This window comes from Phyllobates terribilis, unplaced genomic scaffold, assembly GCF_046119375.1.
Source record: "Phyllobates terribilis strain yellow unplaced genomic scaffold, ASM4611937v1 Scaffold_7__3_contigs__length_470593459, whole genome shotgun sequence".
NCBI classification, from domain to species: domain Eukaryota; kingdom Metazoa; phylum Chordata; class Amphibia; order Anura; family Dendrobatidae; genus Phyllobates; species Phyllobates terribilis.
This window is the reverse complement of record NW_027362767.1, coordinates 429,383,088-429,409,580: the sequence shown is the minus strand read 5'-3', so window position 1 is coordinate 429,409,580 and position 26,493 is coordinate 429,383,088. Positions and strand designations below refer to the sequence as shown.

The following is a 26,493-nucleotide window of genomic DNA, read 5'->3' as shown; positions in this document are numbered from 1 at the left end:
GTGTATCATTTATCATCAGTGTACTCCTGTATCATCAGTGTATCCTGTATCATCAGTGCGTCCTGTTTCATCAGTGTGTCCTGTATCATCAGTGCGTTTTGTATCATCAGTGTATCCTGTATCATCAGTGTATCCCTGTATCATCAGTGTATCCTGTATCATCAGTGCATTCTGTATCATCAGTGCATTCTGTATCATCAGTGCATTCTGTATCATTAGCGCATCCTGTATCATCAGTGTATCCCTGTATCATCAGTGTATCCTGTATCATCATTGTATTCTGTATCATTAGCGCATCCTGTATCATCAGTGTATCCCTGTATCATCAGTGCGTCCTGTATCATCGGTGTACTCCTGTATCATCAGTGTATCCAGTATCATCAGTGCATCCTGTATCATCAGTGCATCCTGTATCATCAGTGTATCCTGTATCATCAGTGTACCCTGTATCATCAGTGTATCCTGTATCTTCATTGTATTCAGTATCATCAGTGTATCCAGTTTCATCAGTGCATCCTGTATCATCAGTGTATCCTGTATCATCTGTGTATCATTTATCATCAGTGCATCCTGTATCATCAGTGCATCCAGTATCATCATTGTATTCAGTATCATCAGTGTATCAAGTTTCATCAGTGCATCCAGTATCATCAGTGCATCCTGTATCATCAGTGTATCCCTGTATCATCAGTGCATCCTGTATCATCAGTGTATCCCTGTATCATCAGTGCATCCCTGTATCATCAGTGTATCCTGTATCATCAGTGTATCCCTGTATTATCAGTCCATCCTGTATCATCAGTGTATCCCTGTATCATCAGTGCATTCTGTATCATCAGTGTACTCCTGTATCATCAGTGTATCCTGTATCATCAGTGCGTCCTGTATCATCAGTGTGTCCTGTATCATCAGTGCGTTCTGTATCATCAGTGTATCCTGTATCATCAGTGAATCCCTGTATCATCAGTGTATCCTGTATCATCAGTGCATTCTGTATCATCAGTGCATTCTGTATCATCAGTGCATTATGTATCATTAGCGCATCCTGTATCATCAGTGTATCCCTGTATCATCAGTGTATCCTGTATCAGTGTATTCTGTATCATTAGCGCATCCTGTATCATCAGTGTATCCCTGTATCATCAGTGCGTCCTGTATCATCAATGTACTCCTGTATCATCAGTGTATCCAGTATCATCAGTGCATCCTGTATCATCAGTGCATCCTGTATCATCAGTGCATCCTGTATCATCAGTGTACCCTGTATCATCAGTGTATCCTGTATCTTCATTGTATTCAGTATCATCAGTGTATCCAGTTTCATCAGTGCATCCTGTATCATCAGTGTATCCTGTATCATCTGTGTATCATTTATCATCAGTGTATCCTGTATCATCAGTGCATCCAGTATCATCATTGTATTCAGTATCATCAGTGCATCCAGTATCATCAGTGCATCCTGTATCATCAGTGCATTCCTGTATCATCAGTGCATTCTGTATCATCAGTGTATCCTGTATAAACAGTGTATCCTGTATCATCAGTGTATCCCGTATCATCAGTGCATCCTGTATCATCAGTGTATTCCTGTATCATCAATGTACTCTGTATCATCAGTGCATCCTGTATCATCAGTGTATTCTGTATCATCAGTGTATCCTGTATCATCAGTGCGTCCTGTATTATCAATGTACCCTGTATCATCAGTGCATCCAGTATCATCAATGTATCCCTGCATCAGTGCGTCCTGTATCATCAATGTACCCTGCATCATCAGTGTATCCTGTATCATCAGTGTATCCCTGTATCATCAGTGCATATTGTATCATCAATGTAATCTTTATCATCCGTAAATCCTTTATCATCAGTGTATCCTGTATAATCAGTGCATCCTGTATCATCAGTGCATCCTGTATCATCAGTGTATCGTGTATCATCAGTGTATCCCTGTATCATCAGTTTATCCTGTATCATCAGTGTATCCCTGTATCATCAGTGTATCCCTGTATCATCAGTGTATCCTGTATCATCAGTGTATCGTGTATCATCAGTGTATCCCTGTATCATCAGTGTATCCTTTATCATCAGTGCATCCCTGTATCATCAGTGTATCCTGTGTCATCAGTGTATCCCTGTATCATCAGTGTATCCTGTATCATCAGTGTATCCCTGTATCATCAGTTTATCCTATATCATCAGTGTATCGTGTATCAGTGTATCCTGTATCATCAGTGTATCGTGTATCATCAGTGTATCCCTGCATCATCAGTGTATCCTGTATCATCAGTGTATCCTGTATCATCAGTGTATCCAGTATCATCAGTGTATCCAGTATCATCAGTGCATCCTGTATCATCAGTGCGTCCTGTATCATCAGTGTATCCCTGTATCATCAGTGCATCCTGTATCATCAGTGTATCCCTGTATCATCAGTGCATCCCTGTATCATCAGTGTATCCTGTATCATCAGAGTATCCCTGTATCATCAGTGCATCCTGTATCATCAGTGTATCCCTGTATCATCAGTGCATTCTGTATCATCAGTGTACTCCTGTATCATTAGTGTATCCTGTATCATCAGTGCGTCCTGTATCATCAGTGTGTCCTGTATCATCAGTGCGTTCTGTATCATCAGTGTATCCTGTATCATCAGTGTATCCTGTATCATCAGTGCATTCTGTATCATCAGTGCATTCTGTATCATTAGCGCATCCTGTATCATCAGTGTATCCCTGTATCATCAGTGTATCCTGTATCATCAGTGTATTCTGTATCATTAGCGCATCCTGTATCATCAGTGTATCCCTGTATCATCAGTGCGTCCTGTATCATCAGTGTACTCCTGTATCATCAGTGTATCCAGTATCATCAGTGCATCCTGTATCATCAGTGTATCCTGTATCATCAGTGTACCCTGTATCATCAGTGTATCCTGTATCTTCATTGTATTCAGTATCATCAGTGTATCCAGTTTCATCAGTGTATCCTGTATCATCAGTGTATCCTGTATCATCTGTGTATCATTTATCATCAGTGTACTCCTGTATCATCAGTGTATCCTGTATCATCAGTGCGTCCTGTATCAGTGTGTCCTGTATCATCAGTGCGTTTTGTATCATCAGTGTATCCTGTATCATCAGTGTATCCCTGTATCATCAGTGTATCCTGTATCATCAGTGCATTCTGTATCATCAGTGCATTCTGTATCATTAGCGCATCCTGTATCATCAGTGTATCCCTGTATCATCAGTGTATCCTGTATCATCATTGTATTCTGTATCATTAGCGCATCCTGTATCATCAGTGTATCCCTGTATCATCAGTGCGTCCTGTATCATCAGTGTACTCCTGTATCATCAGTGTATCCAGTATCATCAGTGCATCCTGTATCATCAGTGCATCCTGTATCATCAGTGTATCCTGTATCATCAGTGTACCCTGTATCATCAGTGTATCCTGTATCTTCATTGTATTCAGTATCATCAGTGTATCCAGTTTCATCAGTGCATCCTGTATCATCAGTGTATCCTGTATCATCTGTGTATCATTTATCATCAGTGCATCCTGTATCATCAGTGCATCCAGTATTATCATTGTATTCAGTATCATCAGTGTATCAAGTTTCATCAGTGCATCCAGTATCATCAGTGCAACCTGTATCATCAGTGTATCCCTGTATCATCAGTGCATCCTGTATCATCAGTGTATCCCTGTATCATCAGTGCATCCCTGTATCATCAGTGTATCCTGTATCATCAGTGTATCCCTGTATTATCAGTCCATCCTGTATCATCAGTGTATCCCTGTATCATCAGTGCATTCTGTATCATCAGTGTACTCCTGTATCATCAGTGTATCCTGTATCATCAGTGCGTCCTGTATCATCAGTGTGTCCTGTATCATCAGTGCGTTCTGTATCATCAGTGTATCCTGTATCATCAGTGAATCCCTGTATCATCAGTGTATCCTGTATCATCAGTGCATTCTGTATCATCAGTGCATTCTGTATCATCAGTGCATTCTGTATCATCAGTGCATTCTGTATCATCAGTGCATTCTGTATCATTAGCGCATCCTGTATCATCAGTGTATCCCTGTATCATCAGTGTATCCTGTATCATCAGCGTATTCTGTATCATCAGTGCGTCCTGTATCATCAGTGTACTCCTGTATCATCAGTGTATCCAGTATCATCAGTGCATCCTGTATCATCAGTGCATCCTGTATCATCAGTGTATCCTGTATCATCAGTGTACCCTGTATCATCAGTGTATCCTGTATCTTCATTGTATTCAGTATCATCAGTGTATCCAGTTTCATCAGTGCATCCTTTATCATCAGTGTATCCTGTATCATCTGTGTATCATTTACCATCAGTGTATCCTGTATCATCAGTGCATCCAGTATCATCATTGTATTCAGTATCATCAGTGTATCCAGTTTCATCAGTGCATCCTGTATCATCAGTGCATCCTGTATCATCAGTGCATTCCTGTATCATCAGTGCATTCTCTATCATCAGTGTATCCTGTATAAACAGTGTATCATGTATCATTAGTGTATCCCGTATCATCAGTGCATCCTGTATCATCAGTGTATTCCTGTATCATCAATGTACTCTGTATCATCAGTGCATCCTGTATCATCAGTGTATTCTGTATCATCAGTGTATCCTGTATCATCAGTGCGTCCTGTATTATCAATGTACCCTGTATCATCAGTGCATCCAGTATCATCAATGTATCCCTGCATCAGTGAGTCCTGTATCATCAATGTACCCTGCATCAGTGTATCCTGTATCATCAGTGTATCCCTGTATCATCAGTGCGTTCTGTATCATCAATGTACCCTGTATCATCAGTGCATCCAGTATCATCAATGTATCTTGTATCATCAACGTAATCTTTATCATCAGTGAATCCTTTATCATCAGTGTATCCTGTATCATCAGTGCATCTTGTATCATCAGTACATTCTGTATCATCAGTGTATCGTGTATCATCAGTGTATCCTTGTATCATCAGTGTATCCTGTATCATCAGTGTATCCCTGTATCATCAGTGTATCCTGTATCATCAGTGTATCGTGTATCATCAGTGTATCCCTGTATCATCAGTGTATCCTTTATCATCAGTGCATCCCTGTATCATCAGTGTATCCTGTATCATCAGTGTATCCCTGTATCATCAGTGCATCCTGTATCATCAGTGTATCCTGTATCATCAGTGCGTCCTGTATCATCAGTGTGTCCTGTATCATCAGTGTATCTTGTATCATCAGTGCATTCTGTATCATCAGTGTATCCTGTATCATCAGTGTATCCCTGTATCATCAGTGTATCCTGTATCATCAGTGCATTCTGTATCATCAGTGCATTCTGTATAATTAGCGCATCCTGTATCATCAGTGTATCCCTGTATCATCAGTGTATCCTGTATCATCAGTGTATCTTGTATCATCAGTGCATTCTGTATCATTAGCGCATCCTGTATCATCAGTGTACTCTGTATCATCAGTGCGTCCTGCATCATCAGTGTACTTCTGTATCATCAGTGTATCAAGTATCATCAGTGCATCCTGTATCATCAGTGTATCCTGTATCATCATTGTATTCAGTATCATCAGTGAATCCAGTATCATCAGTGCATCCTGTATCATTAGTGTACTCCTGTATCATCAGTGTATCCAGTTTCATCAGTGCATCCTGTATAATCAGTGTATTCCTGTATCAGTGTATCCAGTTTCATCAGTGCATCCTGTATCATCAGTGTATCTCTGTATCATCAGTGTATTCTGTATCATCAGTGTATCCTGTATCATCAGTGCATTCTGTATCATCAGTGTATCCAGTATCATCAGTGCATTGTGTATCATCAGTGTGACCTACATCATCAGTGTATCCAGTATCATCATTGCGTCATGTATCATCTGTGTATCCTGTATCATCAGTGTATCCCTGTATCATCAGCGCATCCTGTATCATCAGCGCATCCCTGTATCATCAGTGTACTCTGTATCATCAGTGCGTCCTGTATCATCAGTGTACTCCTGTATCATCAGTGTACCCTGTATCATCAGTGGATCCAGTATCATCAGTGCATCCTGTATCATCAGTGCATCCTGTATCTTCAGAGTACCCTGTATCATCAGTGTATCCTGTATCATCATTGTATCCTGTATCATCAGTGCATCCTGTATCATCAGTGTATCCTGTATCATCAGTGTATTCCTGTATCATCAGTGTATTCCTGTATCATCAGTGTATTCCTGTATCATCAGTGTATCCTGTATCATCAGTGCGTCCTGTATCATCAATGTACCCTGTATCATCAGAGCATCCTGTATCATCAATGTATCCCTGTATCATCAGTGCGTCCTGTATCATCAATGTACCCGGTATCATCAGTGCATCCTGTATCATTAATGTATCTTGTATCATCAGTGTATCCTGTATCATCAGTGTATTCCTGTATCATCAGTGCATTCTATATCATCAGTGTATCCCAGTATCATCAGTGTATCCTCTATCATCAGTGAATCCTGTATCATCAGTGTATTCCTGTATCATCAGTGCATTCTATATCATCAGTGTATCCCTGTATCATCAGTGTATCCCTGTAGCATCATTGCATCCTGTATCATCAGTGTATTCCTGTATCATCAGTGCATTCTGTATCATCAGTGTATCCTGTATCATCAGTGTATTCCTGTATTATCAGTGCATTCTGTATCATCAGTGTATCCTGTATCATCAGTGCATCCAGTATCATCAGTGTATTCCTGTATCATCAGTGCATCCTGTATCATCAATGTACCCTGTATCATCAGTGCATCCTGTATCATCAGTGTATTCTGTATCATCAGTGTATCCTGTATCATCAGTGCGTCCTGTATCATCAATGTACCCTGTATCATCAGTGCATCCTGTATCATCAATGTATCCCTGTATCATCAGTGCGTCCTGTATCATCAGTGTATCCCTGTATCATCAGTGCGTCCTGTATCATCAATGAACCCTGTATCATCAGTGCATCCTGTATCATCAATGTATCTTGTATCATCAATGTATCTTGTATCATCAGTGTATCCTGTATCATCAGTGTATTCCTGTATCATCAGTGCATTCTATATCATCAGTGTATCCCTGTATCATCAGTGTATCCTCTATCATCAGTGAATCATGTATCAACAGTGAATCCTGTATCATCAGTGTATCATGTATCATCAGTGCATCCTGTATCATCAGTGCATTCTGTATCAGTGTATCCTGTATCATCAGTGTATTCCTGTATCATCAGTGTATCCAGTTCCATCAGTGCATTCTGTATCATCAGTGTATCCTGTATCATCAGTGTATCCTGTATCATCAGTGTATCCAGTTCCATCAGTGCATCCTTTATCATCAGTGCATGCTGTATCATCAGTGTATCCTGTATCATCAGTGTATCCTATATCATCAATGTATCCTGTATCATCAGTGCGTCCTGTATCATCATTGTATCCAGTATCATCAGTGCATCCTGTATCATCAGTGCATCCTGTATCATCAGTGTATCCTGTATCATCAGTGTATTCCTGTATCATCAGTGCATCCTGTATCATCAGTGTATTCCTGTATCATCAGTGCATTCTATATCATCAGTGTATCCCTGTATCATCATTGCATCCTGTATCATCAGTGTATTCCTGTATCATCAGTGCATTCTGTATCATCAGTGTATCCTGTATCATCAATTTATCTTGTATCATCAGTGCGTCCTGTATCATCAGTGTATCCTGTATCATCAGTGCATCCTGTATCATCAGTGCATCCCGTATCATCAGTGTGTCCTGTATTATCAGTGCGTCCTGTATCATCAGTGTATTCCTGTATCATCAGTGCATTCAAGATCATCAGTGTATCCCTGTATCATCAGTGTATCCCTGTATCATCAGTGTATTCCTGTATCATCAGTGCATTCTGTATCATCAGTGTATCCTGTATCATCAGTGCATCCTGTATCATCAGTGTATTCCTGTATCATCAGTGCATTCTGTACCATCAGTGTATCCTGTATCATAGTGCATCCAGTATCATCAGTGAATCCTGTATCATCAGTGAATCCTGTATCATCAGTGCATCCTGTATCATCAGTGTATCCCTGTATCATCAGTGTATCCTGTATCATCAGTGCATTCTGTATCATCAGTGTATCCTGTATCATCACTGTATCTCTGTATCATCAGTGTATTCTGTATCATCAGTGTATCCTGTATCATCAGTGTATCCTGTATCATCAGTGCATTCTGTATCATCAGTGTATCCAGTATCATCAGTGCATTGTGTATCATCAGTGTGACCTACATCATCAGTGTATCCAGTATCATCATTGCGTCATGTATCATCTGTGTATCCTGTATCATCAGTGTATCCCTGTATCATCAGCGCATCCTGTATCATCAGCGCATCCCTGTATCATCAGTGTACTCTGTATCATCAGTGCGTCCTGTATCATCAGTGTACTCCTGTATCATCAGTGTACCCTGTATCATCAGTGGATCCAGTATCATCAGTGCATCCTGTATCATCAGTGCATCCTGTATCTTCAGAGTACCCTGTATCATCAGTGTATCCTGTATCATCATTGTATCCTGTATCATCAGTGCATCCTGTATCATCAGTGTATCCTGTATCATCAGTGTATTCCTGTATCATCAGTGTATTCCTGTATCATCAGTGTATTCCTGTATCATCAGTGCAATCTGTATCATCAGTGTATCCTGTATCATCATTGTATCCTGTATCATCAGTGCATCCTGTATCATCAGTGTATCCTGTATCATCAGTGTATTCCTGTATCATCAGTGCATTCTGTATCATCAGTGTATCCCGTATCATCAGTGTATTCCCGTATCATCAGTGTATTCCTGTATCATCAGTGCATCCTGTATCATCAGTGTATCCTGTATCATCAGTGTATCCTATATCATCAGTGTATCCAGTTCCATCAGTGCATCCTGTATCATCACTGCATGCTGTATCATCAGTGTATCCTGTATCATCAGTGTGTCCTGTATCATCAATGTGTCCTGTATCATCAGTGCATTCTGTATCATCAGTGTATCCTGTATCATCAGTTCATCCTGTATCATCAGTGCATCCTGTATCATCAGTGTATCCTGTATCATCAGTGTATTCCTGTATCATCAGTGCATCCTGTATCATCAGTGTATTCCTGTATCATCAGTGCATTCTATATCATCAGTGTATCCCTGTATCATCAGTGTATCCCTGTATCATCAGTGTATCCCTGTATCATCATTGCATCCTGTATCATCAGTTTATTCCTGTATCATCAGTGCATTCTGTATCATCAGTGTATCCTGTATCATCAGTGCATCCTGTATCATCAGTGTATTCCTGTATCATCAGTGCATTCTGTATCATCAGTGTATCCTGTATCATCAGTGCATCCAGTATCATCAGTGTATTCCTGTATCATCAGTGCATCCTGTATCATCAGTGCATCCTGTGTCATCAATGTACCCTGTATCATCAGTGCATCCTGTATCATCAGTGTATTCTGTATCATCAGTGTATCCTGTATCATCAGTGCGTCCTTGTATCATCAATGTACCCTGCATCATCAGTGCATCCTGTATCATCAATGTATCCCTGTATCATCAGTGCGTCCTGTATCATCAGTGTATCCCTGTATCATCAGTGCGTCCTGTATCATCAATGTACCCTGTATCATCAGTGCATCCTGTATCATCAATGTATCTTGTATCATCAGTGTATCCTGTATCATCAGTGTATTCCTGTATCATCAGTGTATCCTGTATCATCAGTGCATCCTGTATCATCAGTGTATTCCTCTATCATCAGTGCATTCTATATCATCAGTGTATCCCTGTATCATCAGTGTATCCTCTATCATCAGTGAATCCTGTATCATCAGTGAATCCTGTATCAACAGTGAATCCTGTATCATCAGTGTATCCTGTATCATCAGTGCATCCTGTATCATCAGTGTATCCTGTATCATCAGTGTATTCCTGTATCATCAGTGCATTCTGTATCATCAGTGTATCCTGTATCATCAGTGCATCCAGTATCATCAGTGTATTCCTGTATCATCAGTGCATCCCGTATCATCAGTGTATTCCTGTATCATCAGTGCATTCTGTATCATCAGTGTATCCTGTATCATCAGTGTATCCTGTATCATCAGTGTATCCTGTATCATCAGTGTATCCAGTTCCATCAGTGCATCCTGTATCATCAGTGCATGCTGTATCATCAGTGTATCCTGTATCATCAGTGTATCCTGTATCATCAATGTATCCTGTATCATCAGTGCGTCCTGTATCATCAGTGTATCCTGTATCATCAGTGCATCCTGTATCATCAGTGCATCCTGTATCATCAGTGTATCCTGTATCATCAGTGTATCCTGTATCATCAGTGTATTCCTGTATCATCAGTGCATCCTGTATCATCAGTGTATTCCTGTATCATCAGTGCATTCTATATCATCAGTGTATCCCTGTATCATCAGTGTATCCCTGTATCATCATTGCATCCTGTATCATCAGTGTATTCCTGTATCATCAGTGCATTCTGTATCATCAGTGTATCCTGTATCATCAATGTATCCTGTATCATCAGTGTATCCTGTATCATCAGTGTATCCTGTATCATCAGTGCGTCCTGTATCATCAGTGTATTCAAGATCATCAGTGTATCCCTGTATCATCAGTGTATCCCTGTATCATCATTGCATCCTGTATCATCAGTGTATTCCTGTATCATCAGTGCATTCTGTATCATCAGTTCATCCAGTATCATCAGTGAATTCCATATCATCAGTGTATCCCTGTATCATCAGTGTATCCCTGTATCATCATTGCATCCTGTATCATCAGTGTATTCCTGTATCATCAGTGCATTCTGTATCATCAGTGTATCCTGTATCATCAATGTATCCTGTATCATCAGTGTATTCTGTATCATCAGTGTATCCTGTATCATCAGTGCGTCCTGTATCATCAGTGTATTCAAGATCATCAGTGTATCCCTGTATCATCAGTGTATCCCTGTATCATCATTGCATCCTGTATCATCAGTGTATTCCGTATCATCAGTGTATCCTGTATCATCAATGTATCCTGTATCATCAGTGCGTCCGGTATCATCAGTGTATCCTGTATCATCAGTGCATCCTGTATCATCAGTGCATCCTGTATCATCAGTGTATCCTGTATCATCAGTGTATCCTGTATCATCAATGTATCCTGTATCATCAGTGCGTCCTGTATCATCAGTGTATCCTGTATCATCAGTGCATCCTGTATCATCAGTGCATCCTGTATCATCAGTGTATTCCTGTATCATCAGTGCATCCTGTATCATCAGTGTATTCTTGTATCATCAGTGCATTCTATATCATCAGTGTATCCCTGTATCATCAGTGTATCCCTGTATCATCATTGCATCCTGTATCATCAGTGTATTCCTGTATCATCAGTGCATTCTGTATCATCAGTGTATCCTGTATCATCAATGTATCCTGTATCATCAGTGCGTCCTGTATCATCAGTGTATCCTGTATCATCAGTGCATCCTGTATCATCAGTGCATCCTGTATCATCAGTGTATTCCTGTATCATCAGTGCATCCTGTATCATCAGTGTATTCTTGTATCATCAGTGCATTCTATATCATCAGTGTATCCCTGTATCATCAGTGTATCCCTGTATCATCATTGCATCCTGTATCATCAGTGTATTCCTGTATCATCAGTGCATTCTGTATCATCAGTGTATCCTGTATCATCAGTGTATTCCTGTATCATCAGTGCATCCTGTATCATCAGTGCATCCTGTATCATCAGTGCATCCTGTATCATCAGTGTATCCTGTATCATCAGTGCATTCTGTATCATCAGTGATTCCTGTATCATCAGTGCATCCAGTATCATCAGTGCATCCAGTATCATCAGTGCATCCTGTATCATCAGTGTATTCCTGTATCATCATTGCATCCTGTATCATCAGTGTATTCCTGTATCATCAGTGCATTCTGTATCATCAGTGTATCCTGTATCATCAATGTATCCTGTATCATCAGTGTATCCTGTATCATCAGTGTGTCCTGTATCATCAGTGTATTCAAGATCATCAGTGTATCCCTGTATCATCAGTGTATCCCTGTATCATCATTGCATCCTGTATCATCAGTGTATTCCTGTATCATCAGTGCATTCTGTATCATCAGTGTATCCTGTATCATCAGTGCATCCAGTATCATCAGTGAATTCCATATCATCAGTGTATCCCTGTATCATCAGTGTATCCCTGTATCATCATTGCATCCTGTATCATCAGTGTATTCCTGTATCATCAGTGCATTCTGTATCATCAGTGTATCCTGTATCATCAATGTATCCTGTATCATCAGTGTATTCTGTATCATCAGTGTATCCTGTATCATCAGTGCGTCCTGTATCATCAGTGCGTCCTGTATCATCAGTGTATTCAAGATCATCAGTGTATCCCTGTATCATCAGTGTATCCCTGTATCATCATTGCATCCTGTATCATCAGTGTATTCCTGTATCATCAGTGCATTCTGTATCATCAGTGTATCCTGTATCATCAATGTATCCTGTATCATCAGTGCGTCCTGTATCATCAGTGTATCCTGTATCATCAGTGCATCCTGTATCATCAGTGCATCCTGTATCATCAGTGTATTCCTGTATCATCAGTGCATCCTGTATCATCAGTGTATTCTTGTATCATCAGTGCATTCTATATCATCAGTGTATCCCTGTATCATCAGTGTATCCCTGTATCATCATTGCATCCTGTATCATCAGTGTATTCCTGTATCATCAGTGCATTCTGTATCATCAGTGTATCCTGTATCATCAGTGTATTCCTGTATCATCAGTGCATCCTGTATCATCAGTGCATCCTGTATCATCAGTGCATCCTGTATCATCAGTGTATCCTGTATCATCAGTGCATTCTGTATCATCAGTGATTCCTGTATCATCAGTGCATCCAGTATCATCAGTGCATCCAGTATCATCAGTGCATCCTGTATCATCAGTGTATTCCTGTATCATCAGTGTATCCTGTATCATCAGTGTATTCCTGTATCATCAGTGTATTCCTGTATCATCAGTGTATCCTGCTTCATCAGTGTATCCCTGTATCATCAGTGTATCCTGTATCATCAGTGCATCCTGTATCATCAATGCATCCTGCATCATCAGTGTATCCTGCATCATCAGTGTATCCTGTATCATCAGTGCATCCTGTATCAACAGTGCATCCTGTATCATCAGTGTATCCTGTATCATCATTGTATCCTGGATCATCAGTGTATCCTGGATCATCAGTGTATCCTGGATCATCAGTGTATCCTGGATCATCAGTGCATCCAGTTTCATCAGTGCATCCTGTATCATCAGTGTATCCAGTATCGTCAGTGCATCCTGTATCGTCAGTGCATCCTGTATCGTCAGTGCATCCAGTATCATCAGTGTATCCTGTATAATCAGTGTATCCTGCATCATCAGTGTATCCTGCATCATCAGTGTATCCTGTATCATCAGTGTATCCAGTATCATAAGTGAATCCTGTATCATCAGTGTATCCTGTATCATCAGTGCATCCTGTATCATCAGTGCATCCTGTATCATCAGTGTATCTCTGTATCATCAGTGTATCCAGTATCATCAGTGTATCCAGTATCATCAGTGTATCCTGTATCATCAGTGCATCCTGTATCATCAGTGCATCCTGTATCATCAGTGTATCCAGTATCATCAGTGTACCCTGTATCATCAGTGCATCCTGTATCATCAGTGCATCCTGTATCATCAGTGAATCCAGTATCATCAGTGTATCCTGTATCATCAGTGCATCCCTGTATCATCAGTGCATCCTGTATCACCAGTGTATCCTGTATCATCAGTGTATCCTGTATCATCAGTGTATCCTGTATCATCAGTGCGTCCTGTATCATTAGTGCGTCCTGTATCATTAGTGCGTCCTGTATCATCAGTGTATCCTGTATCATCAGTGTATCCTGTATCATCAGTGGATCCTGTATCATCAGTGTATCCTGTATCATCAGTGCATCCTATATAATCAGTGTATCCCTGTATCATCAGTGTATCCCTGTATCATCAGTGTAACTCTGTATCACCACTTAACATCTATATGTGCACAAGCTGCGAGAGGCAACTTCTTCGGATCCTCCCTTCCTGGATGCTGCTGTCAGGACCTCTCATCATGTCCATCTGTCTTCTGGTATCAGGTAGTCTATGTCCTTATATCTCTGTGTCCTACATCATCACTTTTGCCAATTGTTATAGGAGTGTTACAAGAAGCGTCATGTATATCACCTGTATACCAGCTGGTGTGAGTATTTATAGCAGTATTCTCATCATAAAAGGTGATGACACATTACAAAGGATATTGTGAGGAGTTGGCCTTGTTATAAGACTATTGGACCTATGCACGTATAGCAGAATCCGCAGCTGTAAGGGATGCAGACTTTTTACAGCACGGAGCACCAGTTGCCTCAATCTTATTGTTATGTTCCATTATAGATTTGCTTGCTCGTCAGTTCAGCCTCAGGAAACAATGTTTCCATTCAGTGACAATAAGTAGAGGAAAATGTGCAGCCTGGATCTTATGCATACATAAGGCCAGACCCAAAATTAGTAATCAGGGAACGCAATCATTACTCTCCCAGACACTAGTCCTACTGTGTGGATGAGGATAGTAGACCCAGCTGAGCCGTCACCACAGGGGGTCTCACATGCAGTCCCATGTGATGGGTTTAGCATCAAGAAAATATCTCTACCAATACACAGTTAGCTTTGGGGGGGGGGGGTGAACACTTCTGCCCATTCAGGGGGCTGATCCCAGGGAGGGAGGACAATAAGCCACATGTTTAGTTAGGGAGTTGCTGGCATGAGGTCGAGGGGTGAGGATCTATGGCTGAGGTCCTGGAGCCCATGGATGGATGACCTATAGAGTTTGGAAATCGAGTGCCTGCTGGGCTGGACACACATTCTACGGTAGAGGGATATGTCGCCTGGATTTGAGGAACTTTCTTAAGGACTATTGCTGCTAGATACGTGCTTCGGTCGTGTTATCTGTTGTCTGGAGGAGCGTGGACTGTGACTACAGACTATACTGGTGAGAGATACGAAGTCTGTGGGCCAAACAAAAGTTGGGAGACACCGGCATTGGGACTACCGGAACAGGGGAGGGGATCTTGTGGACGGGGGGGGGGGCAATGTATTTTGGCCATCTACCCAGAGTTGTTGTAAAACCATGGATGTAAGGAATAAAAAATAGTTGCATCAGTAGGTGATTATTACAACCCATAACTCTGATCTTCACAGATATGCAATCATTTTCTGACCAGTTGTGAAACTTTACTAATACTGAAAATGATGGGGGCACCTCGCTGGTCTTGCACTGCGTCCGATCTGAAAGTTTCCTACTACTTAGATGTGAATGGGGCTGTGCTGTAATTCGCAGCATAGCAGATGAATGGAGCACAGCATGGAAAAAACAGTGAAAAGAATGCGTTCCTAGATAAACAGCGACCCCACATTCTCAGGATTAATCGGGGTCTCAAAGCTTGGACAACCACAGATCATAAAACGATGGGCTTTTCAAGTGATATGCCAGTGCTTTATAAGATGGGAGTTCACCTTTATAGGTTTATCCAAGTTTTATAAGTTATCAGCTACTCATAATAGCAAGGGACCAACCTTTGGGCCCTCCACCATTTCCGAAAAGAAAGCTTTGCAGAGCCAGGATGCCCATAGTAATTCTTATTGGACTGCCTTAAAAAATCTAAGCAGGCGCTGGCAGTCCCATAGAAAATGAAGGTGGCAGATGTTGAGCTTGACCTGCCACACTATGCAGACCGGGCTCTGCAGAGCCTCGTTCTTGGGTAACAGAGCCCCATTGACAGGACCGGTGCGGTCTCAATAGTTGGACTTCCACATACCTGCAGGTTATCACCTATTCCAACTCTAAAGATGGGAATAACTCTTTGGCCTTGTTAAAATCAAAACACTTTAACTCACCTCACTTGCCAGCGCTGTTCCAGTGGTGTCGGCGCTCACGTTCCCGGAGTTCTGGTGAGGTTGTTAGGTCAAATGAGCCGTCTGCCCAAGCAGCGCTGGCGCCAGTGTCCCCATCTTCGAACTAATCGAACATCAAGAGGGAGTCAGAGAGCAGCTGCAGCCCTGGCTTCCTGTTGATGTTCAATACGTCCAAAGGTGGGGATAGTGAAGCCAGCGCAGATTGGGCGCTGGGCTCCTGTTATGTCACAACCTCACATGAGGCCCGGGAAGGCGATGAGTGCTGGCACCGCTGGAACGGTTCCGGAATGGGAGATGAGTATAAGTATTTTTATTTCAATGGGACAAACATGAGGAATGCGAAGGGGTTGTCCTAGTAGTGGACAACCCTTTTAATCTCTCTTATTACTACTTCTAATACATATAGACATAATATAGGTTGCCCAATTATAACACTAGCAGCATTGTATGTTCTCATTACGAGGCTCAGACCCCTATATCCTCCTGGGATTTACTATTTCTGACGTTATGGGATCATTACAACTCAATGTCTCCATGGCGGATACTCTGCCGTCTCCGTGCTTCACTGCAGGGTCAATAAGCAGATTATCTCCATGTAATACTATATTGCATATGCATAATGTAATGCATCATCCTAGGTTAGGAACTGTTATTACATTGTCACCACATTTCCATGTTAAATATATAAAGACAAATAATGAAGGGTTGTCAGTACCGTGTTCGTCAGGATGCTTCCCCTCCACGGGGACGCTGACCGTGCGCCTCAAGAATTTGGTTCTGGTAGGATCGCTTCTCCTCTCACGTATTAACAGTGGGTGAACCTAAAATAAAGGAAATATAATATAGAGGATATAAATCACCGGAAACAACCCTGGAGCCAATAATCCCAAGTGATTGTAAAAAAAATAGAAAACTTATATTAGACAGCATTACAGCTATAAAAGAAAAATATAAGAAAAACCACAGGGATTACAGGGAAACTGCCGGCATACCTGAAATACTGTGTTATACCTAGTGCAGGCCTGAGGAGGAAAAGCATGACACTAAGAAACTACTCAATATGTACAAGAATATAACTACTATAATACTGCTCCCTATGTACAAGAATATAACTACTATAATACTGCCCCCTATATACAAGAATATAACTACTATAATACTGCTCCCTATGTACAAGAATATAACTACTATAATACTGCCCCCTATGTACAAGAATATAACTACTATAATACCGCTCCCTATGTACAGGAATATAACTACTATAATACTGCTCCTATGTACAAGAATATAACTACTATAATACTGCCCCCTATGTACAAGAATATAACTACTATAATACTGCTCCCTATGTACAGGAATATAACTACTATAATACTGCTCCTATGTACAAGAATATAACTACTATAATACTGCTCCCTATGTACAGGAATATAACTACTATAATACTGCTCCTATGTACAAGAATATAACTACTATAATACTGTCCCCTATGTACAAGAATATAACTACTATAATACTGTCCCCTATGTACAAGAATATAACTACTATAATACTGCCCCCTATGTACAGGAATATAACTACTATAATACTGTTCCCTATGTACAGGAATATAACTACTATAATACTGCCCCCTATGTACAAGAATATAACTACTATAATACTGCCCCTATGTACAAGAATATAACTACTATAATACTGCCCCTATGTACAAGAATATAACTACTATAATACTGCCCCTATGTACAAGAATATAACTACTATAATACTGCTCCTATGTACAAGAATATAACTACTATAATACTGCTCCTATGTACAAGAATATAACTACTATAATACTGCCCCCTATGTACAAGAATATAACTACTATAATACTGCTCCTATGTACAAGAATATAACTACAATACTGCCCCTATGTACAAGAATATAACTACTATAATACTGCCCCCTATGTACAAGAATATAACTACTATAATACTGCCCCCTATGTACAAGAATATAACTACTATAATACTGCCTCCTATGTACAAGAATATAACTACTATAATACTGCCCCCTATGTACAAGAATATAACTAGTATAATACTGCTCCTATGTACAAGAATATAACTACTATAATACTGCTCCTATGTACAAGAATATAACTACTATAATACTGCTCCTTTGTACAAGAATATAACTACTATAATACTGCCCCTATGTACAAGAATATAACTACTATAATACTGCCCCTATGTACAAGAATATAACTACTATAATACTGCCCCCTATGTACAAGAATATAACTACTATAATACTGCCCCCTATGTACAAGAATATAACTACTATAATACTGCTCCTATGTACAAGAATATAACTACTATAATACTGCCCCCTATGTATAAGAATATAACTACTATAATACTGCTCCTATGTACAAGAATATAACTACTATAATACTGCCCCTATGTACAAGAATATAACTACTATAATACTGCTCCTATATACAAGAATATAACTACTATAATACTGCTCCTATGTACAAGAATATAACTACTATAATACTGCTCCTATATACAAGAATATAACTACTATAATACTGCCCCCTATGTACAAGAATATAACTACTATAATACTGCCCCTATGTACAAGAATATAACTACTATAATACTGCCCCCTATGTACAGGAATATAACTACTATAATACTGTTCCCTATGTACAGGAATATAACTACTATAATACTGCCCCCTATGTACAAGAATATAACTACTATAATACTGCCCCTATGTACAAGAATATAACTACTATAATACTGCCCCTATGTACAAGAATATAACTACTATAATACTGCCCCTATGTACAAGAATATAACTACTATAATACTGCTCCTATGTACAAGAATATAACTACTATAATACTGCTCCTATGTACAAGAATATAACTACTATAATACTGCCCCCTATGTACAACAATATAACTACTATAATACTGCTCCTATGTACAAGAATATAACTACAATACTGCCCCTATGTACAAGAATATAACTACTATAATACTGCCCCCTATGTACAAGAATATAACTACTATAATACTGCCCCCTATGTACAAGAATATAACTACTATAATACTGCCCCCTATGTACAAGAATATAACTACTATAATACTGCTCCTATGTACAAGAATATAACTACTATAATACTGCCCCCTATGTATAAGAATATAACTACTATAATACTGCTCCTATGTACAAGAATATAACTACTATAATACTGCCCCTATGTACAAGAATATAACTACTATAATACTGCCCCCTATGTACAAGAATATAACTACTATAATACTGCCCCCTATGTACAAGAATATAACTACTATAATACTGCTCCTATGTACAAGAATATAACTACTATAATACTGCCCCCTATGTATAAGAATATAACTACTATAATACTGCTCCTATGTACAAGAATATAACTACTATAATACTGCCCCTATGTACAAGAATATAACTACTATAATACTGCTCCTATATACAAGAATATAACTACTATAATACTGCTCCTATGTACAAGAATATAACTACTATAATACTGCTCCTATATACAAGAATATAACTACTATAATACTGCCCCCTATGTACAAGAATATAACTACTATAATACTGCCCCTATGTACAAGAATATAACTACTATAATACTGCCCCCTATGTACAGGAATATAACTACTATAATACTGTTCCCTATGTACAGGAATATAACTACTATAATACTGCCCCCTATGTACAAGAATATAACTACTATAATACTGCCCCTATGTACAAGAATATAACTACTATAATACTGCCCCTATGTACAAGAATATAACTACTATAATACTGCCCCTATGTACAAGAATATAACTACTATAATACTGCTCCTATGTACAAGAATATAACTACTATAATACTGCTCCTATGTACAAGAATATAACTACTATAATACTGCCCCCTATGTACAACAATATAACTACTATAATACTGCTCCTATGTACAAGAATATAACTACAATACTGCCCCTATGTACAAGAATATAACTACTATAATACTGCCCCCTATGTACAAGAATATAACTACTATAATACTGCCCCCTATGTACAAGAATATAACTACTATAATACTGCCCCCTATGTACAAGAATATAACTACTATAATACTGCTCCTATGTACAAGAATATAACTACTATAATACTGCCCCCTATGTATAAGAATATAACTACTATAATACTGCTCCTATGTACAAGAATATAACTACTATAATACTGCCCCTATGTACAAGAATATAACTACTATAATACTGCTCCTATATACAAGAATATAACTACTATAATACTGCTCCTATGTACAAGAATATAACTACTATAATACTGCTCCTATATACAAGAATATAACTACTATAATACTGCCCCCTATGTACAAGAATATAACTACTATAATACTGCCCCTATGTACAAGAATATAACTACTATAATACTGCCCCCTATGTACAGGAATATAACTACTATAATACTGTTCCCTATGTACAGGAATATAACTACTATAATACTGCCCCCTATGTACAAGAATATAACTACTATAATACTGCCCCTATGTACAAGAATATAACTACTATAATACTGCCCCTATGTACAAGAATATAACTACTATAATACTGCCCCTATGTACAAGAATATAACTACTATAATACTGCTCCTATGTACAAGAATATAACTACTATAATACTGCTCCTATGTACAAGAATATAACTACTATAATACTGCCCCCTATGTACAACAATATAACTACTATAATACTGCTCCTATGTACAAGAATATAACTACAATACTGCCCCTATGTACAAGAATATAACTACTATAATACTGCCCCCTATGTACAAGAATATAACTACTATAATACTGCCCCCTATGTACAAGAATATAACTACTATAATACTGCCTCCTATGTACAAGAATATAACTACTATAATACTGCCCCCTATGTACAAGAATATAACTAGTATAATACTGCTCCTATGTACAAGAATATAACTACTATAATACTGCCCCCTATGTACAAGAATATAACTACTATAATACTGCCCCCTATGTACAAGAATATAACTACTATAATACTGCCTCCTATGTACAAGAATATAACTACTATAATACTGCCCCCTATGTACAAGAATATAACTAGTATAATACTGCTCCTATGTACAAGAATATAACTACTATAATACTGCTCCTATGTACAAGAATATAACTACTATAATACTGCTCCTTTGTACAAGAATATAACTACTATAATACTGCCCCTATGTACAAGAATATAACTACTATAATACTGCCCCTATGTACAAGAATATAACTACTATAATACTGCCCCCTATGTACAAGAATATAACTACTATAATACTGCCCCCTATGTACAAGAATATAACTACTATAATACTGCTCCTATGTACAAGAATATAACTACTATAATACTGCCCCCTATGTATAAGAATATAACTACTATAATACTGCTCCTATGTACAAGAATATAACTACTATAATACTGCCCCTATGTACAAGAATATAACTACTATAATACTGCTCCTATATACAAGAATATAACTACTATAATACTGCTCCTATGTACAAGAATATAACTACTATAATACTGCTCCTATATACAAGAATATAACTACTATAATACTGCCCCCTATGTACAAGAATATAACTACTATAATACTGCCCCTATGTACAAGAATATAACTACTATAATACTGCCCCCTATGTACAGGAATATAACTACTATAATACTGTTCCCTATGTACAGGAATATAACTACTATAATACTGCCCCCTATGTACAAGAATATAACTACTATAATACTGCCCCTATGTACAAGAATATAACTACTATAATACTGCCCCTATGTACAAGAATATAACTACTATAATACTGCCCCTATGTACAAGAATATAACTACTATAATACTGCTCCTATGTACAAGAATATAACTACTATAATACTGCTCCTATGTACAAGAATATAACTACTATAATACTGCCCCCTATGTACAACAATATAACTACTATAATACTGCTCCTATGTACAAGAATATAACTACAATACTGCCCCTATGTACAAGAATATAACTACTATAATACTGCCCCCTATGTACAAGAATATAACTACTATAATACTGCCCCCTATGTACAAGAATATAACTACTATAATACTGCCCCCTATGTACAAGAATATAACTACTATAATACTGCTCCTATGTACAAGAATATAACTACTATAATACTGCCCCCTATGTATAAGAATATAACTACTATAATACTGCTCCTATGTACAAGAATATAACTACTATAATACTGCCCCTATGTACAAGAATATAACTACTATAATACTGCTCCTATATACAAGAATATAACTACTATAATACTGCTCCTATGTACAAGAATATAACTACTATAATACTGCTCCTATATACAAGAATATAACTACTATAATACTGCCCCCTATGTACAAGAATATAACTACTATAATACTGCCCCTATGTACAAGAATATAACTACTATAATACTGCCCCCTATGTACAGGAATATAACTACTATAATACTGTTCCCTATGTACAGGAATATAACTACTATAATACTGCCCCCTATGTACAAGAATATAACTACTATAATACTGCCCCTATGTACAAGAATATAACTACTATAATACTGCCCCTATGTACAAGAATATAACTACTATAATACTGCCCCTATGTACAAGAATATAACTACTATAATACTGCTCCTATGTACAAGAATATAACTACTATAATACTGCTCCTATGTACAAGAATATAACTACTATAATACTGCCCCCTATGTACAACAATATAACTACTATAATACTGCTCCTATGTACAAGAATATAACTACAATACTGCCCCTATGTACAAGAATATAACTACTATAATACTGCCCCCTATGTACAAGAATATAACTACTATAATACTGCCCCCTATGTACAAGAATATAACTACTATAATACTGCCCCCTATGTACAAGAATATAACTACTATAATACTGCTCCTATGTACAAGAATATAACTACTATAATACTGCCCCCTATGTATAAGAATATAACTACTATAATACTGCCGCCTATGTACAAGAATATAACTACTATAATACTGCCCCTATGTACAAGAATATAACTACTATAATACTGCTCCTATATACAAGAATATAACTACTATAATACTGCTCCTATATACAAGAATAGAACTACTATAATACTGCTCCTATGTACAAGAATACAACTACTCTAATACTGCTCCTATATACAAGAATATAACTACTATAATACTGCCCCTATGTACAAGAATCTAACTACTATAATACTGCTCCTATATACAAGAATATAACTACTATAACACTTCCCCTATGCACAAGAATATAACTACTCTAATACTGCCCCATGTACAAGAATATAACTACTATAATACTGCTCCTATGTATAAGAATATAACTACTATAATACTGCCCCCTATGTACAAGAATATAACTACTATAATACTACTCCTTTATACAAGAATATAACTACTATAATACTGCCCTTATGTACAAGAATATAACTACTATAATACTGCCCCCTATGTACAAGAATATAACTACTATAATACTGCCCCTATGTACAAGAATATAACTACTATAATACTGCCCCCTATGTAAAAGAATATAACTGCTATAATACTGCCCCTATGTACAAGAATATAACTACTATAATACTGCCCCCTATGTACAAGAATATAACTACTATAATACTGCCCCCCTATGTACAAGAATATAACTACTATAATACTGCCCCCTATGTACAAGAATATAACTACTATAATACTGCTCCTATGTACAAGAATATAACTACTATAATACTGCTCCTATATACAAGAATATAACTACTATAATACCGCTCCCTATATACAAGAATATAACTACTATAATACTGCTCCTATGTAATGTACAAGAATATAACAACTATAATACTGCCCCTATGTACAAGAATATGATTACTATAATACTGCCCCCTATGTACAAGAATATAACTACTATAATACCACTCCCTATATACAAGAATATAACTACTATAATACTGCTCCTATGTACAAGAATATAACTACTATAATACCGCTCCCTATATACAAGAATATAACTACTATAATACTGCCCCTATGTACAAGAATATAACAACTATAATACTGCCCCCTATGTACAAGAATATAACTACTATAATAATGCCCCTATGTACAAGAATATGATTACTATAATACTGCCCCTATGTACAAGAATATGATTACTATAATACTGTTCCTATGAACAAGATTAAAACTACTTAAATCCGAACTCCAGCAAAGCAAAGCGCTGATGATGGGGCCATTGACTATAATGATCCATATGGAGTCACAATGTGCTGTGTCGTACATAATTTTGGGGCATATGTGCCTAGTTGAGGGTGGTAACAAGTCTTAGTCTGCTGGCCACCTCCAATAGGCGAGTACGGCCAAAAATGATGTATGACAGAGCACACTGCATCGTAATAGTCAATTGCCCCATCAGTGAATCATTTTGCGGGGGTTCGGATATAAGATCCGACAGTACCACTGAATATAGGGTCGAACTCTGTGTGAACATAGCCTTGATTGTAGCTGGAACACATGTGGAACTAGGATCAAAAGTTTGCACAGCAAATACCAAGATGATGCCAAAGAGATATTGGACTTTGCAGTCACTACACTAAGAATATAAGAGTTATTACAGATGTATCAAACTTTATGGCCGGATCGGACATTGCCATTAATTATGTCGTAATATGCAGGATTTGATTCTAGAAGTGCGTGAGTTCTCACAATTCACAAACTCCTATGGTGGCCTCTGGCACAGTAGGTAATAAGGGGCTCTCATATGTCCCCGTGTGCCTTCTCCTCAGCCTTTATACCTGTGCCTTCCTCTCCACGCTCTCACTGTCGACCTCCACATGCCTCCTGCTCTTTAATGACTGTCCCTAGGTGCCCTGCCGCCAGTGTCACACCAGCTTAGGAACGGTTAATGCCGATGGCTTTGTTCTCTGCATCCGATTGGAGGAACGGATCAGGACTTTCGGCTGACGGGTTAATTACAATAATTATCCTGTACAAGTAAAAGCAGCGGCTGTGAATATAGACCCTACTGCTGTATTCTAATTCTCCTTCTTTCTTATTCTGCTCCTTCCCACTCTATCTATGTGTCTGCTCTGTACCCACTGCTCGACCCCAGTCTCCCCCTCGTGTACCCTGATTGGGGGTCCACTATCACTTTACATACGGCTATCTCCTCCTCGCATTATTCCCTAGATATATAATATAGCAGCAGCCCAGTGGTGCTCATCCATCCCCATCACCCCTGCTCATCATTTTGCATGCCATTCCCTCTTTCCCCCATCTGTGCCCCCCATCGCTTCCCTTCCCTGTCTCTATCTCTCTCCCACTCTCTCCCTCTAATGCTCAGAGTTCCTTGCAGTAACAATGACAGGACAGGATCTGGGAGAGCAGCTTGTAATCCTCCCACATACCCCCGTCCATCAGCTGCCTCATTCAGCTTCTGCGCGGGGAGTAGGAGAGAGGCTCCCACCACACTATCACCTCGGCTCCCCTCAGACTGACTGACCCCTACCTTTGCCCCCCTTGTCCTGCCATGCAAGGAACACATCAGAAAGCCAGACAAAACCACGTCCAGGTGCAGAGATGCCGCAGACTGAGGGTGGCATACAGTGGTCTAATAATACAAGCTGCAGAGATGGCCCAGGAGCCCGAGGGCCCTCTTACAATAAAATGGTAGTGTTCCTTGGGGAAGGTGTGAAGATATATGATGGTAACTGCACAATGATGTAATCACAGCACATGGATCGATGGATCTGGATTATCAGCGTTTGCAGCCATATCACAGATCAGTCGGGTTGCACTAGAGTAACTGACGTCTCCTAGTCCGACCATGTGCCGCTATAGGTCTCAAAGTGGCTACTGTCCTTCACAGCCCGTCAAGCCGATATAGGCCGCACCTCCGCAGATCCACATGGATTGTACACAACTACACTCTATTCTACTTACTCCAATCCCACATAAAAAAGGCCCTGGGTGGCCTTGGTTTATGTCACAGTACCCACTTGGTTGAAAAACAAAATATTGCCCAAATGATGGGAAGGTTGACAGCTACCTTATATATGGCCAGCTTAAGTCTAGGAAGAGCTGAAAAGAAAAGCAATGATTATTTGGTGACAATGGTTTCAAATGGGTGGGATATACAAGTAAGCCAGTGGCCAGACAGTTCTTAAAGTTCATGTTTTGAAAGCAGAAAAGAT

At 38.8% G+C, this 26,493-nt stretch overlaps 1 protein-coding gene across 15 annotated transcripts in view; it reads right to left on the bottom strand.

The window, feature by feature from the left end:
- SYNGAP1 (synaptic Ras GTPase activating protein 1) overlaps positions 1-26,493 on the bottom strand; it is a 389,983-nt gene that overhangs the window by 275,525 nt on the left and 87,965 nt on the right. For all 15 annotated transcript variants that reach the window (XR_012247524.1, XM_073642002.1, XM_073642010.1 and 12 more), the window contains exon 3: positions 16,843-16,948. Coding sequence is in view for 14 of the 15 variants with exons in the window: in XM_073642002.1 (XP_073498103.1) it covers positions 16,843-16,948 (106 nt within the window). In the remaining variant the exon portion in view is untranslated. The remainder of the gene's footprint in view (positions 1-16,842; positions 16,949-26,493) is intronic.